Raw genomic sequence first — 22,243 nt, 5'->3', positions numbered from 1 at the left:
AAACTCAATTTCGTTTCTTTTTATGGCTGAGTAATATTCCATTGTATATATGTGCCACATCTTCTTTATCCATTCATCTGTCGATGGACACTTAGGTTGCGTCCATGTCCTGGCTATTGTAAATAGAGCTGCAATGAACATTGTGGTACATGACTCTTTTTGAATTATGGTTTTCTCAGGGTATATGCCCAGTAGTGGGATTGCTGGGTGGTATGGTAGTTCTATTTTTAGTTTTTTAATGAACCTCCATACTGTTCTCCATAGTGGTTGTATCAATTTTCATGGAATACTACTTTAAACACTAGGGTTGCCAAGTTCCATTCTAGTAGGAAGGCCCTAGGAATCTTCTGCTTCCTTGTCATCAAGAGATTTTCAAACTGTGTAGTGAAGAGTTTAACCTTGTCCGAGGAGGGGTCTGGACTTTGCCCTTGGCTTTGGGTAGATAATATCTAAAGCCTTGGAGTGTTATGCCTGGTAGGGGTGTCTCTGTTTGCCTGGGGGCCTTGGGTCATGCCAGGTAGTCTGACAATGTAATTTAGGGTGGAGGCTGGCCTTACCAGATAGTATTTGGGGTAGGAACCTCATCAAATAGTAATTTGGGTAGGGGCTGACCACCCTAGATAGACCAATGATGTGATGTAGGGTAGGGGTTTGGATCACACAGTTCAGTCCCTGGAGGGGCTGGAAACCAAGGTTGGCCACATGAACAGTGGACCATTCCTAAATAAAGGAGCCTGAATAAAGACTCTGAACACTGAGGCTCAGGGGAGCTGCCCTGGTTGGCAGTACCCCATGCATACTGGCACAATCAATTCCGGGAAAGTAAGGTGTCCATGACTCTATAGGAAGAGCACACCTGGGGGCTTGGTACCTGGGGCTTCTCCTGGTCTCTGCCCTCTGTGCTCTTTCTCTTGTCTGATTCTAATCTGCATTCTTTCCGTGTCATAACCATAACCACGAGTAGAGCAGCCTTTGATGAGCTCTGTGAGTCCTTTTAGAGAATCATTGAAAATGAGGGTTGTTTTGGGGGACCCTCAAAACAATTGTGTGAAATTTTGTGTGAGCTGTGGTCCTTCCAAGTTTGCAGTTGGTCTAATTCTCTGCAAAAATAATCACTTTGCTTTTGAGGCATGTAATCAAGCCCAACAGTGTTCAGACTGAAAGATGTACAAAAATGAAGTCCAACTTCCAAGCTCCCCTTCACTGCCTAGATAAGGAAATTGAGTCTATAAGATGCTAACATCCAGTTATAACTAAGCATTGAGCTTCTGTTTTTCTAACTGTGCTGTACTGCTTTTCATATTATGCAGGAAATTAAAAAAAACCCTACTTTTCTTTACTATAGTCTTAGTTTGTGAGTATGGAAATTTTTAGAGCCAATATGCATATTCACACCCAAAATCTCAGTGTTAAACACATCTGAAAGTGAACACTGGCAAGGAGAAAATTTATTTGAAGTCTTTTGGAAGTTCTTCAAGGAAATGCCTGGAGCTTAACAATCAATGCTATGAACTCATTTTTAAATCTCTGGTATGTTGATAACCTCCTGAGTATGAGAAGTATTTCTCTTTATGTATTTTTGCCTTTAAGCTTTTTATTATGGTTAAAAAATAACTTCACAAACAAAGGCATCCACAGAGAAAAGGAAGCAAAAGAGTTACCATTGGCCATGAAAAAACAGAGAGCTGTCTTTAAAATGCAAAGCCTTTCTAATTTTAGTCTTCTCCATGCATTTAACTACCTTCTGAGAATAACTTCTTGAATATCAATGGACCTATATGATTCAAAAAGGAAAAAGACAAAAAGCTTTCCAAAAGGACATGGGGCTTGAAACAGCACCTGTCCTCAGTAAGGGACATGTAGTCAGGGTTTAAATACCCCCGTGTTTGGAGTCAGTGGGGACTTGTGTGCTGGGCAGAGAGTGCCAGTTTGGAAGAATAAATGAAAGTCCCAGATGGTGACTGTGAGGACAGAATATTTGTGATAAAAGGAAATGCTGAAGCTGCAGGAGAGAAACCTCGAAACTGGATGCCTAAGGATTCTCCTGAGATGGAGAGGAGAACGGATCGAGGAGGCAATGGATGTCGAGGAAGCTTTTCTCTTGACTAAGGTCAGGTTGTGCAGCAAAATGAAAAACATTCATTGGAGGAAATGTGCTTGGAGGAGGACCAGGGGTGATTTATGGGGCTGGTTTCAGGTGCTGTTCGTTGAGATACCTGGCTATGGAGAGTTCAAGGAGAATGGAGTGTGGGATTTGAGGGCCAAAGGAGGTAATACAGCTGGATGCTAAAACAGCTTGAACTGGAAAAAAGCTCATAGGTGTTAACATGGACCACGCTGAAGCTTATAAGGAGACAACATACCTGTCAATTAATTAATTGTAGTTTATAAATGACTGAGCTATGGATGGCTATGCTTATGGGGACACATCATGAGTAAAAGCCAAAGATCCAAGGAGAAAAGGATAAGGCTTTGGAAGGCGCATGCCTGCTGGTGAGAGCTGTGAATAAGCCTGTCAGAAGGAAAACAGACTATTTCCTGGTTGCCATAGACTGTTTCAGCCCAGACTATAGGTCATACCACAGACACCGTTTCTTTCTCTCTGTTCTACAGCAAACTGTTTCCTTTCTAGCAGATTCTTTCAATGCCAGCTTGGTATGACTTCAGACAAGACCTCTCTAATGAGGAAAAAAGTGCCAAATGACAATTCTATATTCTACATGCTATGAACTCAGAATATAAAAATAGACTTATTCTGTTTTCCATTGCAACACCAGATGCACTTCAACTGCAGTATTTGCAGTATCAGGCAAATAGTGGAGAAAAAGTGAAACCATGCCACGGGGTCAGCCGAGATCTTATCTAAACGGGAACACAGAGAGAAATGTGAGGAGAGGAGAGTCACTCTCTTTCTACATAACAACTTTCTTAAAGTGTGAAAGACCTGCAGAAGTTCCCTGGAATCTTTGCAAAAGATCTAAATTATCTTAATGGTTTTTCTCTAGCTACAATTACTTCAGTTTGTTCTTCTATTTAGTAATGAATATTAGAAATGAGGAATCTTAGGGTTGAATATGAAAAATACAGGATCTTAGAATCTCAAGGTTGAAATTATCGTTGGAGAAATGTCCAATTAACATTGTAGAAGAGTAATAGACCCTTCAGGTCATGTATTTCCACCTCTGGAAAATGACAGGACATAACTTCACAGCGTCCCTTGGGGTTGGGCCAACCAGCTTCTACTTGAACAAAGCACCCCATGGGAATGGATAACGTTAAATAACAAAAATGAATCACATCAAGAACTCTTCCTTTTGTCTAATTTTGGTTATAACAGCTGAAAAGACAACTCCCTTGATTATACTGCATAAACAAATATTTTGCCTCCGTAAAGACTGTATATATAAAACATGTGAGAACCTTTTAAAGGGCCAACTTATACAAAGTACAGACAAGCATGTTTACTTTTTTCATTATTTGATGAAGGAATGGATCATGGTTTCTGTCTAAAGAGCTCCTTTGAGAGAACAGTTGTGGGTAGGCTTGAGCTACTTGCCAGCCTCTGCCTCAGTTGGTTTGACAACAAGGTGAGTGAATGGAAGAGCTCTGGGAATAGGTCAGCCATTAGGAGCGCTGCCCTGCAAGGCACATCCTTGTGTGGCCTTCCCGAATGAGGTCTTCCACTTTCATCATTTTAGCCTGCCCTGGCCGCTCCATGCTCGGTATGTGAGAAAGTCTTAAACAGCATAGCGTGCTCCGTACTTTAGGTAAGTAGTGGTATGAGGGTCTGAGAATTAGTAACAGGAAGCCTGTAGATCAGATTGTGTGAAAATCTGCCTTTTAAAAGTTAAGCCCAACAGTAAGGGATAATTGGTTAAATGGAGAACTTGGCAATTGAGACACCGTATTTCCCAATTTTTTTTTAAACCATGCTCCCATTTGTTGGCATAATAATCATAATTATCACCTCCTGATGTTGTTATGCCCAGATGTAGGAGGCTGGTGGGCAATAAAACAAAGCCCTGAAGATCTCAGATAAACATCCTACCAGCCAATAAGATTTTTTGTGTGTGTGTGTTATATTCTGTAGGTTGTATAACAAAACAATAGCTTTCTTGTTCTGTTTTGTAAATATAACATTATGATCTTCTAAACCATACATGCTCTCTTGGAGATTCTGATATAGTCTGTGCCCTCAGGTGAAAAAAAATCACTGTTGTGGAGTTTAAAAAAAATTGACCTGGAAATGTGTTTCTAAAATGTTGTTACTTGAAACAAGTAGGTTACAAACAGTATATACTGCTATGATCTCCTTTTTGTAAAAAATTATATATAAGCACATAGAAAAATGTTTGGAAATGTGCACACCAAAAGAGTGGTATTACATACGTTAGAATTTGAGATTATAGCTGATTTTTGGGGTTTATTCTTTTTGCTTCTCTGGATTTGAAAATCATTCAACAATGAACAAACACTATTTGTATAATATTTAAAAGTTACAATCTGATCATTTTCACTTCTTTTGCAAAGGTTGGTGACATTTTAAGCCACTCTATTCTATAATTTTAACAAGTGTTTAATCAGAGAGATTAGTTAATCAAAACGCAAGGAATGAGATTTCATTTAAATACAGAAAATTAGAGGGAATTTAAAACTAGATTGAAACATTCCTCCTTACTTCTTTCCTGTTCTTAAGATACCTGAGAAGATTTTTTTAAAAAGAGAGTAGTCAAATTTTACCATAAAATAATTTTGAACAAGATGTGAGGTTTTTTTCCGTATTAAAAATGGCCCCAAATAATAAGGTCATGCTATTTCTCAAAGTAAAATCCTCACAGGTCTGAAGTGCCAGCATGTTCAGATGTTTAAATTAATGTCTACAGGAATCAGAATGCAAGACGGCATATTCAGTGTTATAATTACACTTGACAGATCTACACTGTTTCTATTATTCATTGGCTCTGGTTGCACTTACCCAGGAAGACCCTGTAGAATACTAAATATCAACCCCTCTTCATGAGAAGTCATTTGGCATTCTCAGGAGTTCTCATCAGAGGAATCAAATTCAGAGATGCAGAAAACCAAATTTGATCCTTTTAACACTATCCACAAAGGCAAGTAAAATGAATAATTTCCTAAGAGGCCTTAAGTCCAGCTAGCTTTCTTTTGTCCAACTCTTAACACGGATATGTGGGTGGGTCATTACTTCAATGAGAAATGTCTTTTAACCAGTCCCTGGGCTTTAGCTATATTCTTTTCAATGCCTCAAATGCTCCATGATCTTTCTCCTTTACTTGTTGACTCTCTGGAAAAATGTCTTTATCTCATTTATTTGCCTGTCACCCTTCAAAGCAAATCAAATGCTGCATCTTCTGGAAACCTACCTTGATGTCTTTGGACAAGGTGAAAGCTTACTCCTTCTCGGGCCAGAGCACCTCTGACTGCTAACTTCTCATGAAAAGTTTGTCTTCTCCTTCCCACAGCGACCCCTGAAAAGTTGCCAGGCATCCAGGAGCTGCATTTCCTGGTCCCTGGACATCTAGGTGGAGCCGTACGCCCAGTTACCACCAACCGAATGAGAACAAAAGGAGTGTGTGTCTCCTCCGGACCAGTGTGGGTGAGAAGAGAGGATGCTTCTCCACCTCCCCCCTCCTCTCTGCCAGCTGGTTTAGAAACTCCCAGGCTCTAGGAGATGGTGGAACCACAGCACAAGAGGAGCCGTGATCTCAGATCACTGTATGGAAGGACTTCCTGGAACAGAGCCTGCAGATGACGCTGCCATACAGTCACTGAAACCCGGGGTCTTATTTGTTACAGCAGCTTAACTTAGTCCTAAACAAGAAAATTTCTTATTCCTAAATCTCTTATGATCTTATCATATTTAAAATATTTATTCATAAGATTAAAAAATATCACCAAAGGATTTCTCCCTCAGACCACTGGAATTTTGAAGGGATAAATTACGTCATAATGGTCTTATTCTAGTTTCAATACCCAGCTCTGTATCACAACATTGCCATAGTTAAAAAATACGTAGGTTATAATGTGATATTTGAATGAATTAATGGAATTTTATAATTCATAAAACTATGAAGTTTTAGAGCAAAGGGAAGTGTCTGGGAGCCACATGGGAGGCTTTAGACTGTGCATGCTCTGGACGTCTGAGCCATCTCCTTTACTAACCCCACCAAGCCAAGCTCCCAAAGAAAGGAGACGCAGGGTTGTGCCTTGACTATCATAAAGGTGAACAAAACCTTTTCCTATTGAGAAGTCTGTCTAGGACAAGCTCGACATTCAGAGATATGGGAAGAAATTCCCTTTGTTCTTCAACATTTCTGTTCTACACTGAATGGACTTCAGATCCCAGAACCCTCAGGTTGGCACATGCAGCTCTATTTTCAGCCACCCTTAAAACACAGACAAACAACAAAGCTTCTTATGGTTAGCTGTGGAATACGAGTGCCATTTACAATGTTATGTATATAGGAAGATACATTCCAGGACCTGAATGACAGGCTCAGAAACCCCTACAACACAGTCCCTTTATAAGTTGGGAAATAGCTAAACTAGAAAATTTTTTAAAAAACCATGAATATCATAGAGATGAAAACAAGTCTTCTTTTCTTAAAGTATCTAATAAAAATATATTCTAGCTATGACCCTCGTCCTCTGTTAGATTTCATGTAAGCGTTTATGTTTCTCCCTGTCTCCTCAAATTTCCTATCTTGATTGCTATTAAAAATTATCTTGTAATTTGAGCAAAATGTGTCTTGAAGAAGATAACTCCCAGAACTCTTCATTTGTAAAAAACTGCTTTTGTACGGTTTCCAGTTGACATCTAGTTGGCCAATGTTTTGTCACATGGCTTTAGTTTAGGTGTTTGATGACTTGTAAGAGCCTAGCATTCTTGTATTTACGGTTACCTTCGGCCCTTTGAGATATTTCTGGTTTTGAGCTATTTCAACTAATCGTCCCCAGTCACTCACTATATTTAAATGAAGCTCTGCTCCCCGATTTATTGTATCTTCTTCTTCTTCTTCTTCTTTTTTTTTTTTTTAGCCAGCTTTGAATTAATTGGTCCCAAGTGTCATCCTTAGTTGGATCAATTCTCCAGCGTTGGTAACAAGCACTAACCAGTGATGGCACCAACTCTTCCCTCTTGAAGCATTTGTTTTTATAAAATATCAAGCCTGCAGAGACGCTGGTAGCATCTAGAATGGCAGATGTAAGGTCTCTAACCTTCTTATAACTCCACACATATATTTCCAGTTTTTCTCACTAATCCATGTGTTTATTATTGTCATGATAGCACACTGTTTCTCCCAGCTCTGTCTCAGATCAGGATCATGAATCCAAGCTTCTTTAATCTCTTCTCCTCTTAGGATGCCCATCCTCTTCCAGCTGGCCACAGGCAGGCTGATTCTAATAGCTGGTCTTTTTGACACTTTAACAGGCCATCTCTTTGAAGGGAAAGATTCTGTGGACTATCACACACAATAAATAATGCAGAAAATGTGAGAATCAAAGGGAATGAGATAGATGAGAAATTCCACCAGAAGAAAATCTCTAAGAAACTTTAGCATTTCTCTACAGAAATGACACACAACGCATACTCTTCAGACAAACACTATGTGAAGATGCTCTTTAATGAGGAGGCCTATTATTTTCCAGGCAATGCACCAAATTAATTGTCTTGTAGGAATGTGGTTTTTTTAGGAAAATGAAAGGCTTCTCTTTTATTTATGTTTTATATTTTAAATCCAGATGCAGTAAAAAAGTCTTTTGTGTGGGCAGGATTTCAATAGGGAGATGGTCTTCTAGATGTCTCTGGAGTGTAGAGAAGGAAAGGCAGGAACACAAACTCTGCAGAGAGAAGTGACTCCATCTGGCCAGCTTAAGAGGCATTCCCACTCCTTCTAGAAATTTCCAAATCAGCTGATACGGGTGGATCAGTAATATCTAAGGTAACTTGGGCAATTTTTCATATCAGGAGGACATCGTACTCTAAAGACTATTCTTTTAACTCTAGGGCACCTATGCCATATACTCAAATAACTGCCCCTTCAGTAAGACTGGCAAAAATATCTGGGTCATTCAATTTGACTTTACCAATTGTTTGTATATCTCTTAATACTTAAAATGCACACAGCTAACATATTAAATAGCTTTAATACAGCACAACTTTCACCTTTACTTACATCTCTGAAATTTTTTGGTCTACAATTGAAATTGAAAAGTTTAAATCAGACACTAGAAAAAAAATTTTAAGAATCACAATAGTGTTGCTATGCAGGTTTAAAATTTTTTAAGGCGGTAATTTTTTCTTATGTATTATAATGACTAAGCCAGAGTCATTCTTTAGACTCCGAAATCTTTAATACAAATTGAACTCATAGACTTGCAAAGTAGTAGAAACACTAAAATTCTTCCTAAATCTATGTGGATAACTTAAGATGGCTTGGATAGTTAAAAGGAAAAATCCAGGTGCTACCACCTGATCTGTATTAGTAAGCACTCACAATATTTATGAAAGAAAAAACACCCTAAATAACATCCCTATGGCACAAGAGGCCGGTTAAGCGGAATTAGACATTCCTCATGTCTGTACAAGTGAAGCTCTTTTAATATAAAAGTTGTTCCAATTCTGAAATAGTGGAAGATAAACTGCCATTAGTTTATTTCCTCTGATTCATCAGTTTCTATATATTGCTGAATATTTTCTTCTGTGACGTTCTTGAGCATGTGTATTGCAGAAGGTGGCATCTCAGAAAAAGAAAGTTTTTCCTTAATACCCTTCTCCAAGATTAGCAGGACATTGGACTGCTACCGCCACATTTTTGTGGAGATATGTGCGTTAAATGCAGATATGTTCTCCATGTCATCTGGATATCTGAAAAAGCTCAAGCTCTGCCAACACGGAAGCTTATGCTAAGGTATTGCAACAGTTTCTGGTTGCTTCTCCTGCATGTTTCCTAGGCAGTAAACATCCCCTTCAAAAACTTCCCACTGTGTAAGCTCTTTTAAATTGTTAAACAAAAATGAAAATGCTACGGTCACTATTTATCATCAAACACTTCCAAATACTTCCTCTGATTACAGTTCACCTTGAGGAAGACCTACCCATCAGCCATGCAACACCCTTCCCCAGGGGCCCACGTCTTGGGGTCAGGAGGGCAGCTGGGAGTACCCTTGACCTCAGCGCTTCTTCTGTTCTATGGCACCAGAGCCTTCACTCAGCAGCGTGTCCTCCTGTGACGTTCCCTCTCCCATGCTTATTGCTGCCATCACTGAACCCGAGGACTGTAACGCTTGGCTCACAGGCTCCCTGTCCACTGCGCCCCTTGCCACGGCTACTAGGGACCTCAGCAGTGATGGGGATGACAGCCAACACTGGCCTCCAGTTCCCTGACTTTCTCCATAGCCTTTTCATACAACCCGGAAGCCCATGTGCATGGCCAGACAATGCATTGTAGACCTTCTTACCACCCAAACTGCTTTTCTGTGAAATCTTGAATTCCAAAATTTCACCAACCATGATCTGTCCTTCCACCTTTCAATGTGTCATCATTTTGATCACCGGCCCCCTGACATGGTGATCTCCTTTTCCACCTAGATTGTCCATAGTTCTCCATTAGACCAGCACCTCATTCATTCATTTCATTCTCTCAACAAATGCTTACTCGGCACCTCCATGTGCCAGGCAGTGTTGTGGCCCTGGAGATACCACGGTGCACAGCGTTCCACAGCCCTTGCCACGCCAATGGACCACGCACCTCACACATCTGCGATATAGCCATGCATCTACACTGTAGTTTCTTCCTTTGGCATCCAGAGCCTAAAATGTTCTTTCCCATTTATTTTGAGGCTCAGTTAAAATGATATAATCTCCAAAGAACCTTTTCTTATTCTCCAGTCAGAAGTAATTATTGCCTCATCTGGGTCACCACAGTGTATTGCTCTAATATTTATTTCATCTTATCCAAAATATTGTTTCATATGCTAGTCTCTCCCACTAGATTGTGTGGGACTGTGGGATGGGGACATGTCTTATTCTTCTTGAGTTCCTCTTTGGCACATACGTAGCAGGTACTCAGTAACTATTGGTTGAAATATTTAGATCGCTGTATATTTAGAATCGTATCTGAGACTTGCCTAAAAAAATCTCCACTACCCATGTCGTACTTCCTACTCTAACAATAGCAAACATTTGTAGCTCCTGAGCACCCATCAGGTTCCCCATCCTTATGCTTTTTTTAAAAATTTTATTTATTTTTGGCTGCATTGGGTTTTCGTTGCTGCACGCGGGCTTTCTCTAATTGCAGCAAGCGGGGGCTACTCTTCATTGCAGTGCACGGGCTTCTCACTGTGGTGGCTTCTCCTGCTGTGGAGCATGGGCTCTAGGCATGCGGGCGTTAGTAGTTGCAGCATGCAGGCTCAGTAGTTGCGGCACGCGGGACCTAGAGCACGCAGGTTTCAGTAGTTGTGGTGAGCGGGCTCAGTAGTTGTGGCTTGTGGGCTCAGTAGTTGTGGCTTACGGGCTCTAGAGCGCAGGCTCAGTAGTTGTGGCGCATGAGCTTAGTTGCTCGGCGGCATGTGGGATCTTCCCGGACCAGGGATCGAACCCGTGTCCCCTGCATTGGCAGGCGGATTCTTAACCACTGCGCCACCAGGGGAAGTCCCCCCACCATCCTTATGCTTTCGTTTGCATTGCCCCCTCCTGCTAGAATTCTTTCCCCTACTTCTTCATCTAGCTAACTTCTTTGCCTGTTCTCAATGACCCAACTCAGGTATCACCTCATCTTCCTCTTCATTCCCAGGTTGGGTTATGTATCTCTCCTCTGGACATTTACAATATCTTATGCCTACCCTTGTAATTTATTTATTGTATTTTAATGATCATAAGCACAATATCTGAAATCAGCTCTATAACCTGTGTGTCCCAGTTTCCTTATCTGTCAAATGTGGATAAAACTTGTCATGAAACCTAAAAATGTTGGTACCTGTAAAAGCTTTAGAACAGTACCTGGCCCTTAGGAAATTCTCAATTAAAGTTATGCATCCATACTGCTATTAATGTGTTTGTCTCCTTCCGTAGGTGAGGGTGTTGGGTTCTCTTGTCTTCACCTCGGAATCTCCAGGATCCACCCTAGTGCCTCTGACACAGCAGGTGCTCAGTGAGAGGTGGCCTGATGATGGGACCATGGTCATGGTCAAGATGGGACTATCTTGGCCAGAAAAGGGATGCAGAGAAGTCAAGCTGTTCCCTACGGGGAACTCTGAAAAAATAAATGGGTAAACCCATGGTTGTTAGGGAATATTTTTTAAAGAACGATTCCTCTGCCATCTCAGAAATAACTAACAAAAAATAAGCAAACAAAACAACAGAATCAAAAGTAATTTCTGATTTGGAAATGGACCTACTTGCCCATGGTTTATGCTGTCCTCCTTACGTTGATTTGCATCTCTCAGCCCGTTCAGATGTTCTAATTCTGGGTCTCACTCATTCCCACTTCCTTGGGGACCTCACTTCTTCAGCCAGTCCCTTCTCTCCCGTATCTCCAATGTCTTTTTCTTTACTGGATTTTCCTCTTTAATATACATGGGTGCTCAAGTCCCTACCACTTACAACAACAAGAACAATAAACAAAACCACCATCCCTTGATCTCTGTATCCACCTCCACTCACTGCAGACACTGTCTTACATTTTGACAGTGACCTCTACATGTGAAAGCTGATGAGCCCTTTATGTTCTTATTTTAGTGACCTCTCAGTTCAGCGGTATCAAACACATTTTTTATTTTTGAAATTCTTTCTTTATTTGATCTCTGGGATATCACTGTCTTCCCACTTCTCTGGCAGCCTTCTGCAAGCTACTTTTCTTGTGGTTTTAAGTGTGGTTTTCATTCTTGGACATCTCCTTTCCTCTCTCTGCACATTTGTCCTGGGCAATCTCATCCATGCTGGGGGCACCCAATACTAATTTCCTAATGATTCTCTAGGTGACGATGATGCTCAAATTGTGTGTTTCTCAGAGCGCTCTGCTGGGCTCCAGACTTGTATATACAGCACCCTCTAGATGTGTCCACTTGGATAGACACTCCTATATCCAGCAGACGCTCAAACTCAAAGTATCCAAAATGCAGTTTGCATTTTGCCTCCAATGCCACACTCCTTAGTGAAAGTTGTTCTACTCACACAATCATCAAAACCATCACAACCAAATGTTGGCTTCATTCTAGAACCTTCCCTCTCACTTCACCCATACAACCATTTTGTTAGAATCTGTGGAATCTCTCTCCTAAGCATCTCCTGCATCTATAGCCCTTCGTTGTCATCTTCCCCAGCTCCCATTCACTCTGCCACCATCTTCACACCAGCCCCTACCGCCTCTTCTCTGGCTTTTCCATCTTTTCTCTGGTGAATGCAAGTCTGAGCATGTTACGTCCCTGCTCACCATAACTTTCAGGGTTGAGACAAGCCAACTCCGCCCCAGCCCGGAGCACATGTTAGTGGTCTGACCACTGCCTGCCCTTCTAGCTGCGGCTCTGGGTGTGCACTGGGTGCCCTGCTGAACTGTCTCCTCTGGAGCCCTTGGGTTCAGTCCCTGTACCTTCACTCACCGATGTTCTCCTCCTATAATGTTTTTCCTTTCCTGATCTCCCTTCTTCCTCCACCTTCTTCACCTTCCTGCCTCCTGCTTGTCCGTCAAAATTTAATTAAAGTTACACTCTCTGGGAAGCACCCTTGTCACCCCAGTCGGGTGTAAATCCGCCCCCCACCCTGGTGCGCTCAGCCACCTCTCTCAATGTCTGTTTTGAGAGGCAGTGCAGTTTGGTGTTGACAGCAATGACTCGGGACAGACAAAAAATGTTTGGGGTCAAACACCAGCGCTGCCACTTCCTCGCTGTGTGACCTTGGCCAGGCAACTTACACGCCCTGTGCCTTAGTTTCCCCGTAAAGTACAGATGCTAATGGTACTGCCCAGTCCGAAGGGTGGTTAGGAAATGAAGTGAGATGCTCTATGTAAAATCCCTGGAACAGTGTTGGAGTCTGAACAAAGCTGAGCTATTTTTATTGTTATTGTAACTACTGATTTACTTCGTTGCTTTCCAAAACAAACAGAAAATTCTTTGAGGGAAAGAAACCATGCTTGACTTAACTATGTTTGACCTAGCACAGCATCTGGGACATGGTAGGTACTCAGTAAATATTCACTGAATGAATGAAAAAATACAGATAGTAAATAAATGAAATACAGCCTGAAAATTTTACCTTTAGAGTATGTTAGTGAGTAACAGCACTCTTACTTTATCCTATCTGCGTTTTTACTTTTGCACATTAAGATGCTGATGGTATCGCATCAACTTAGCGCAACTGACTCACTGCTCTTAGAGTCAAGAATCTCCCACTTCTGACAGAAGGGCACAGTGTCGTTAGTTAGCAGAAATGTTGTTCTGGAAACCACTATGTAGGCATGAACTGTGATAAAATTCCTTTGAGACACATGTAGAGAAACAAAATTTGAATTCCTACCAGAAAGAGATCAGAAAGCCTTGCAAGTTAAACGGGAAAAAAGAGTAGAGACACTTTTTAAGAGTTTGACTTCAAGACCCGTTAGGTTTGCAGTGACTCATCAGTGGAAGACAGAGATGGGCCTGCGAGAATTCTCCATCTCTACCCACTGCCCCGTGGATCCTGCAGAGAAGAGTCTGGAGAAATGTGATAAATGGGCAGAAGGAAGCCTCAATCATTTTTTTCTCCATGTTCTTCATGAAAGCATCACTTCTTGTATACTTTGAAGAAGTTTTGCTCAAATAGAGAAACGGGCCTTTTTTCATCCCATAAATTCCTTTGAACCTGAATGGAGATGCTATATAATGATGGACATTTGGTATCTCCGCCGTTTGGGGGATCTTATAAAAGGTATTTCCACCCTTAGTAATTTTAGAAGGTCTAGAGAACTCCGAGGAGAAGCCAGCCTCTAATCCGTGCCTTGAATATCCCATACTTCTTTACCAAAGGTAAACTATGTGACAGAAAAGAGCTGTATGACAAAACAAGACTATACCTCACCCTCTGTCACAGAGTTTTCGTATCATGGAAAGACTTGGAAAACTTGAAAACATCTATGAAGGTTTTTTGTAATTATAAATAAGTGCAATTCTATTCTGCAGGTGCTAAGTAGAAATGTCTGCTCTTTCTAAGTAGAAATGTCTGCTCTTACTTCGTTTGTCTTCTTACAACCCAGGCCTGGGTTTACAAAACATGGGGATAGAAAACAAGGGCAGGGTGAATTTTATAGTAATTTTATAGGAGCTTATAGAATTACTCAGATATGGAATTGTCAATTTTCCTTTTTTGCCATGAGTTATTTCTAAAACACAATCCAACTCTGTGTAAGTCAGAAAACAGTTTGATTCAATTAATTTGCTGTGGAAAGTGAAAATCCCTTATAAATAATTCCAATCCATAATTCATGAAAAGAGTGGATTTCTATTTATTTCTAAGGCTAGAATATTCTCAGTCTTCCTTTCAATCGGATCTCGTTCACATTAGATCTGTAATGAGCTTTCTTGGGAAGAAGATAATAGACAGCAACGACTAGACACTGAAATAAATGCTTCATGACTGGCTACACCCTAGCGTCCTAACAACCTCCACAACTCACCATCCCCATTTCACAGATTAGGAAATTGAGATTTAAGCAGATTAAGCAATTTACACAAGAACTTGGATTTCAACAGGAGAATGAGAATTCCGAAGTGCACGCACTTCCTGCCGTACCACAGTCCACCATTTAATGAAAAGAATCCCATAGGATTTCAGCAGAAAGACAGTGACCTGAGATTCCAGTTTTCAAAGACCATGTTGCATAATTATAACTACAAAAGGAGAAAAGTATTCCATCAGATATTTCTGGAAAATAGCTTTCGGATCTTCCTCAGACCAGACCCAGTATCACAGGCACTTGGATAAAGAGCACAGACTAGGAAGAAAGACACTCTGATGTGGGGAGAGGGCACCGAGGAGTTTTCATGGAGCAACAGGTGGGCACAGACTTGCTTCCCCTTCCTGGTCCTGTCTGTTTCTTTGCTGATTCCATCTGGGTCTGAACAGGAGAGCATGGTGTATGCAAATGTTCATCAAAGCTGGAAGTTTGTGGACATAAATTCCTGAAGCTGCACCTATGCCCCAAGGATAAAAGGGCCCTGGTACCATGAGAATTGCCCTTCTCAGATTCAGTGACCCCCTGCCTTCCACGGACAGGGCAGCATTGGCTCTTGCTCACATTCTGTTAGTTTCTGTGCCCTTGGCGAGATCATCCAGAACTCAAACCTTTATAGGGTGGGTGGATGTGTGGCCTCTTCTGCAAAGCTGCAGACTCAAATTTCCATAGCACAACACAAGGCTGCTCCTTGAACTCCCACAGATGTTAATTCTGATTATTCCTCTTTCCCTTTGTGTTGTTACCCTCACTCTCTTATTCCTTATTCTTGATATTTACCAATCCTCTGTCTACTCTTAACCCTGTGTCCTTGGAAAATAAACACATTCTTCACACCAGTCAGACTGGCCATCATTAAAAAGTCTACAAATAATAAATGCTGGAGAGGGTGTGGAGAAAAGGGAACCCTCCTACATTACTGGTGGGAATGTAAGTTGGCAGAGCCACCAGGTAGAACAGTATTGAGATTCCCTAAAAAACTAAAAATAGGGTTACTATATGATCCTGCAATCCCATTCCTTGGCACATAACTCTAATTCAAAAAGTTACATGCATCCCAATGTTCACAGCAGCACTATTTACAACAGGCAAGACATGGAAGCAACCTAAATGTCCATGGGCAGATGAATGGATAAAGAAAATGTGGTATATGTATACAATGGAATACTACTCAGCCATAAAAAGAATGGAATAATGCCATTTGCAGCAACATGGATGGACTTCAAGATTATCATACTAAGTGAAGTAAGTCAGAGAAAGACAAACATCATATGATGTCACTGATATGTGGACTCTAAAAAAATTACACATGTGAACTTATTTACAAAACAGAAATAGACTCACAAACCTAGAAAACAAATTTAGGGTTACCAAAGGGGAAAGGCGGGGGTAGGGATAAATTAGGAGTTTGGATTAATATATACATACTACCATATATAAAATAGGTAAACAACAAGAACCTACTGTATAGCACAGGGAACTATATTGAATATTTTGTAATAACCTATAATGGAGAAAAATCTGAAAAGTTATATATATAAACTGAATCACTTTGCTGTACACTTGAAACTAACACAACATTGTAAATTAGCTATACTTCAATAAGAAAAAAATACACATTCTTCTCCCATGTTATCAGGGCAATTTATTCTCTCTCATCCTCCCTGAACAGCACTGTGGGAAGCTCTGTCTGTGTCTGCTTCCCGGTGAGCAATCTGAGCACAGGAACCTAGGTCTTTCTCAAGTTGTGCATCTACCATCTAGCGCTGTTTTCAGAACAAAGGAAGCCATTGATATGTGAAGCCAACGAAATTACACAATCAGGGTGAAGATCAGCTTGAAGTGACAAGAGTAGCTATTGAGGAGCTGACAAAGAATTTATACTCACATTTCAGTTCGAGTTTGATAAAATCCGTGTTCCCCAGATTTTCAAGAAACACTCCCCGGGGGATTAATGTTTTGAAGTAGAAAGAGATGTCCGCGCTGGTTTCCCCTTGGAAAGTAGAGAAGTGCAGGTAGGATGATGGGTTTGGGAAAGAGGCAGCATTCCAGTAATTCCCTGTGAAAGGAGCAAAGAAAGAAAACAGGGTAATTTACACTTGATCATGGCAGTGATATAAAAGATATCCATTTTCTGAGTTTTAATACATTTCCACTGACAGTAGCCCTTGTTTCTTCTCTGCCTGCTGAACAACACTGCACAAAATCCCCACAAACATATCTTGACTTTCCAAAAGTTATATGTGGGTATGTATATAAAATATTTGATTAAGGACTGATAAACCCTACTAAGAGCAGTCCTGGAGGGGCTCTCAGGCGTATATGTCAGAAGAGGAGAAAATGGAGAGAGGTCCCTGGTTTCACGCGGTGGGTGGGTGTGGCTGGTTTGAACTCAGGCTTATGTTCGACGCAAGAAGCGCCCAGACTCGACCTAGAGGGACACACCCGGAAGGGGGTCTTTGGTATTCTGCCCCTGCTTCTCATCTGCCTTTGCCTGGAGTGACCCGTGCCTGCTTCCGGCTAGCAGCCACTCAGACACCAGGGACAGGCGCAGCAGGAGTACAGCCGCGGCAGGCGCAGAAGCCCTGCGGAGCCAGGAGCTGAGGAAAGAGGTGGGGTGACAGGCCAGTCATCTCCCCACCCCTCCTGCTCCAAACCTCAGAGGCGAGTTGCTGTAAAGGGAGTGTCTCCTCCCCAGCCCCTTCCTCCCTGGGGACTCCAGGGGACACTCTGACCTGTGGGTGTTTTGGGGGGCGGGACTGCTGAGCTGAGCCCACCTGAGCGCTCACAATCAGCCTCTACCCTTGAACACATGGGGTAGACACAGTTGTACCCGCCCCCCTCCCTACTCATTGCCTGGTAGTAGCCAGTGGCCCCAGGAGAAAGGCAGTTCACAGGGCAAAATACAAGCACCAAACTGGAGGACTCACAGTCCATCAGAACAGATGGACCAAGAATTTAATATGATACCAAGAGCTTACTCCAGACTTTATCTCCAGGGGAGAGATTCCTTTAGAATGTGCACATTTCTGAGTACATTTGCCAGCACAGCTAGGGACCGAAATACATGGATATGCTTTAAAACAGTTACTAAAGCCTTTACCGTTAATACTAAACCCATGTTAAAGTCACCAGGTGAGGTCCAAAATGGAGTCACTCTTGCTAAGCCCCAGGTCAGCAAAGCAAAACTTAACTGAGTTTCTGTGCTCCGCTCACCCAGAGAAGGAAGGCCCAGGCCACCCAGTCAACACTTGCCTGCTCGGCTCAAGGTACCTGACGCTCCAAGCCTTCCCTCTGCTCGTGTAAGCGGAGCAACCCTGCTTCAAGCACCAGCACACGGTCAGTGTAACTTCCTAGTTCCTGCTCCCTTCGGTCTGTAAACATCTCTCCTTGTACAGCTCTTTGGAGCTCCTTTCTCTCTGCTAGACTGGAGGCTGCCTGATTCATGAGCTGCTGAATGAAAGCCTACTAGATCAGTAAACTGCCTGTGGAAAATTTTCTTTTAACATCTAAAATACATGTTTTTTTAAAAGTTGATTTTGCCATATCTTTCCTTCAAAGAACACAATGAATCAACTACATTTACTCTGTTAGTTTCTATCTACAATATTTTTTCCTTCCTTTTATGCAAATAATGCATACAGGCAATAAGTTCAACTGCTATTCTTAAATAGAGTTAACTTCGTGTTGGTACTGCTATGCTTATGCCATAAGTTCAAATTAAATATATAATGTTGCTATATTATGAGATATTAAAATATCCTCATTTAATTAACTCCATAACATCTTACGGAAAAACCCAAATGAACTTTTTGGCCAACCCAATGTAAGCAGTCAGTCAGTGCAAAGTATGTTTGTAAACGTCTCCATTAAGGTAAAACCAGTGGTGGTGGAGTCCACTGTTGAAGGTGTCCCAAAAGTCTTAGTGCAGTTTCAAGCTCTTTTTTAAAAAACTGCAATATCATAGCTTTCAGTAGGAGAAAAATAGACTGGTTTCCTCTTGGGAAGAAGGATGTGATATGATATTGGTTAGAAAAATACCTGAAAAGAAAGAATCTTAACCATGGTTTAAGTTTCTATCACCTGAGCTCTGAGCACTCTTCCCAGCTCAAGATCTGGCTTCAAGTCTGGTGAGAGGAGTTCAGTCACCTCTCCCAGCTGGCTGAAAATGAAGGTCTCTCAGATAAGAGCTAAAGTTGCTACCCTGTCACCAATCAGAGTTCTAGGAGGGAATGAAGAGTCCCCAGGGCTGGCAGGATTCAGCTCGCCTAATGGGTGAGAGAGCCTTTTAGCAACCTAGGAGCCGGCAAGGATCAGTCCCCAGCCACGTTTCAACCTGAAGGCAAAGCAATTCCGTCTGTTTAGGCTGTATCCCCAGGACATAGATGTAATTAACATTTTAAAGTTTCAATCCAATCAAATGCATTCTTACTTTCTGAGGTGGTGATGTATTAACAGAAGGGCAGATGTCTAAAATGATTCTAGAAAAAAGGAAAGCTAAAAGTAAAATATGTCAGTATTTATTTGAGGTCCGGCACTGGTTATTCAGACAGAAATATCCCCAGAGAGGAGAAGGACAGTTCAATCCGTTATTCTCATTTGCTGAAATATCCCTGCAGACCACAATTCCATTAGCTCTCATTCTATGCTCACTAAGCAACTCTGAATTAATTTGGTCTCTGGAATGAATATATTCACAGGGAAATTACGCCTTGTACAAATGGTGGTTATCAGTCATCATTCCGGAAATGTCTGGATGACCACATGACATCTTTGGAGTCGTCGCTTGTGGGCTGTCCCCAGTCTCTGGATGAATTGACTAAGTCCAGATTCTTGGCCAGCAACAGTGAGGACTCTACCTGGACCTGACTGATGGTGGCAGCTGAGGTATCCACGCTGGGGAGAGTCACTGGGGCACAAGCAGAGGGGACCAGAAAGTCTATTTAGATTTTTAAAAACCTCACCATTTGAAATATTCACTTTAGTCATACTTGATAATGTACATAGTATATGAGTACAGTGGAGCATGGATAGAATTCATAAGTAAGCTTGTTGGGATGTGAGCTTAAAGGCTTTAGTGAGTGGGGGCAGAATAAGAAAGTTTGGGTGCCGCTGTTCCAGACCCTGATGAACTTCTGTGAGGCCTGTTCTGGTGAGTCTGTGGCCCAGTCTCCAGGATTTCTGGTTATAACAAAATAACATGAGCGCTTTTCCTAGTGCTCATTGCACCGCCTGATGCAAGGAGCTTATAGCATTATTACTGTTTGTTTATATTGCTCCCAGCTGACCGTAAGCTCCTTGAAAGCTGGGAGAAAACCATTTCATCTCTGCAACCTTTAGCTCCAGAACATATTAAGTACTCAATAAATAATTATTAAATCAATGGATAAATGAAACAGTTGGATAAGTTATATCCAATTCCACTCCATATGCAAAGTCCTCATGGGACAAAATCTACTTCATAGTAACCTGAGTATTAAAGATATTAAATAAATATAAATAAAAGCTAACGCTGCTTTAGCACCTACTATAACTGGACAACAGCCCCTGCTAGCACCCCATAATTTTCTTTATCCATGACTTAATTCCTATTATTCCCTATAGACCTTACTGAACGATGCCACGCATTTGCAAGACTGATGGGCTTATAACCTTAAGGTTGCTGAAATGGCTGCAATTTGTACTTGCTCTCAAGGTCAGCACTGCAAGGGTCAAGTGACACTGGACGAGCACACTAAGTTGGGAACGAGAGTCACTGGATGGCAAGCATGGTGCCACAGCAGGTGGCAGGACGGCCAGCGTGTACAGGCAGAGCGGGCAAGGATGGAAACTGAGAGGGAAAGTGTGAAGCAGAACAGAAGTAAACATCTGAGATGGGAGGGGCCAGTCCACAGTAACAGAACAACAAGGCAGGTGGAAAAGGGTGAGGGACCCAGCCCAGGGCAGAGGCAATGGTCAGCAAAGGCTGAGCAAAACAGTTGGGGTGAGGTTGATGGTTCTACCAGCTTGAAAACCAGTTGGTCATGTGAGAAGCTTTTAAAGTACCTCTGGGCAAGGCCTGGACTCATCTCCGGTGGGCAGAGGAATCAGGGAGGTACCTTCAGCTGGTGCAGGAGAGTAGGGCTGGGCAGCGAACCCGGCCTTGCTGACACCCACCATCACTTCAAACCTCAGTCATTCGTAGAAAATGCAGTATCGTGCACTCATCCAAATTCTTTAACAGGCAATTACTTTAATCTCACCAGTGATAATTTAGCATGGGATTCTGACTTCAAAATTTCTAAGGATTTTTTTTCGATGGGCAGCAATTAATTTTAAGCCTAATTTTAATTTCTAACATTGTATTACATGTACATGGTTTTAAAAGTCAAGTGGTGCTAGAAGGGATACAGAAAAATGCTGTTCCCTGCTCCACCCTCCCCCTAGCAAACCCAATTTCTTAGTGACAATTCTTTTTGTATCCTTGTATTTCTAAAATCTACCTGTGTAGATATTTATTAATATATGCATTTTAAACAGTCTCTACTGACTTTCCTGGATGCCAGATGAGAACCGAGCATTTTTACAATCCCACCTCCCTATATCCTTTCTCCATATTCTCCCCAAATAGCAAAATCACAGATTTGGGGGTATGTTGAAATTCAATATTTATATTTTTAGGACTATTTAAGTATTATTCACTAATGAGCCAAGTAGTGAAATCTAATTATGTTTTCTTTTTGTGTACAATGTTTTGTTTCTCTAGAATTGAGTTACCTATTTTTTTTCATTTACCTAGTTTTCCTTCTATCTGTCATGAATTCTTTACAAATTCTCCAACACACCTGAAAAGCTCTTCTCAAAAATTTCTGACATTCGATACATCAGGCAATCCAGCAGTCACATTTTTGTGACATCCTGTGACAGGATGGGGCATCCTGTGACAGCCCTTCATTCTTCTGCCACTGTCCACGCTGGTTCTTCTCATGGCCTGGGACCGCCTTCTTGCCCTTATTGCAGGGGCTTCCTTTTGTGCCTCTTCAGTATTAAACCTCCCAATTCCTGGGTCTCTCTGAATTTGGGGGACCCCTCTTTCTGGATCTACACCCTCATTTTCATGGAGCACATTCTCAAGTAGCTTCTTGAGAAAAGGGATGTGTGAAGTCAACCTCCTAAATCCCTGCTCTTCTGAAGAGTCATTATTCTGCTTTCACATGTAGTTGAGACACTCCAGAAAATTATTTCCCCGGGGAATTTTAAAGGCATTTCTCCACTATCTTCAAGCTCTCAGTGTCGCTGTTGAGAAAGCTAATGCTTTCTGATCACTACATCGTTCACATAACTGATGGCGTTCAGGACGTGCTACCCCAAAATACGGCACCTTGGGAGACTGAGTGTTTCCAGCTGAAGTGATGTGGGGAATGCCAGGTGCAGGAGGGCTTTCTGGGCTCCCGCTGAAGCAGGACAGGGGACTCTCGTGTGAAGTGCCCTCCTTCCCCAGAGGACAGGCGCATCCTCACCTCCAAAGAGAAGGGGGC

General features: G+C 41.8%; 1 protein-coding gene across 3 annotated transcripts in view; it reads right to left on the bottom strand.

The window, feature by feature from the left end:
* CNTNAP2 (contactin associated protein 2) overlaps positions 1–22,243 on the bottom strand; it is a 2,074,761-nt gene that overhangs the window by 251,084 nt on the left and 1,801,434 nt on the right. For all 3 annotated transcript variants that reach the window (XM_082400459.1, XM_082400458.1, XM_082400460.1), the window contains one exon: positions 16,615–16,785. In XM_082400459.1, coding sequence (XP_082256585.1) covers positions 16,615–16,785 — 171 coding nt within the window. The remainder of the gene's footprint in view (positions 1–16,614; positions 16,786–22,243) is intronic.

The sequence above is a fragment of the Balaenoptera borealis genome (assembly GCF_965194805.1).
Source record: "Balaenoptera borealis genome assembly, chromosome: 7".
Classification (NCBI taxonomy): Eukaryota; Metazoa; Chordata; class Mammalia; order Artiodactyla; family Balaenopteridae; genus Balaenoptera; species Balaenoptera borealis.
The sequence above is the reverse complement of the archived record's forward strand: the minus strand, read 5'-3'. Positions and strand labels throughout refer to the sequence as shown.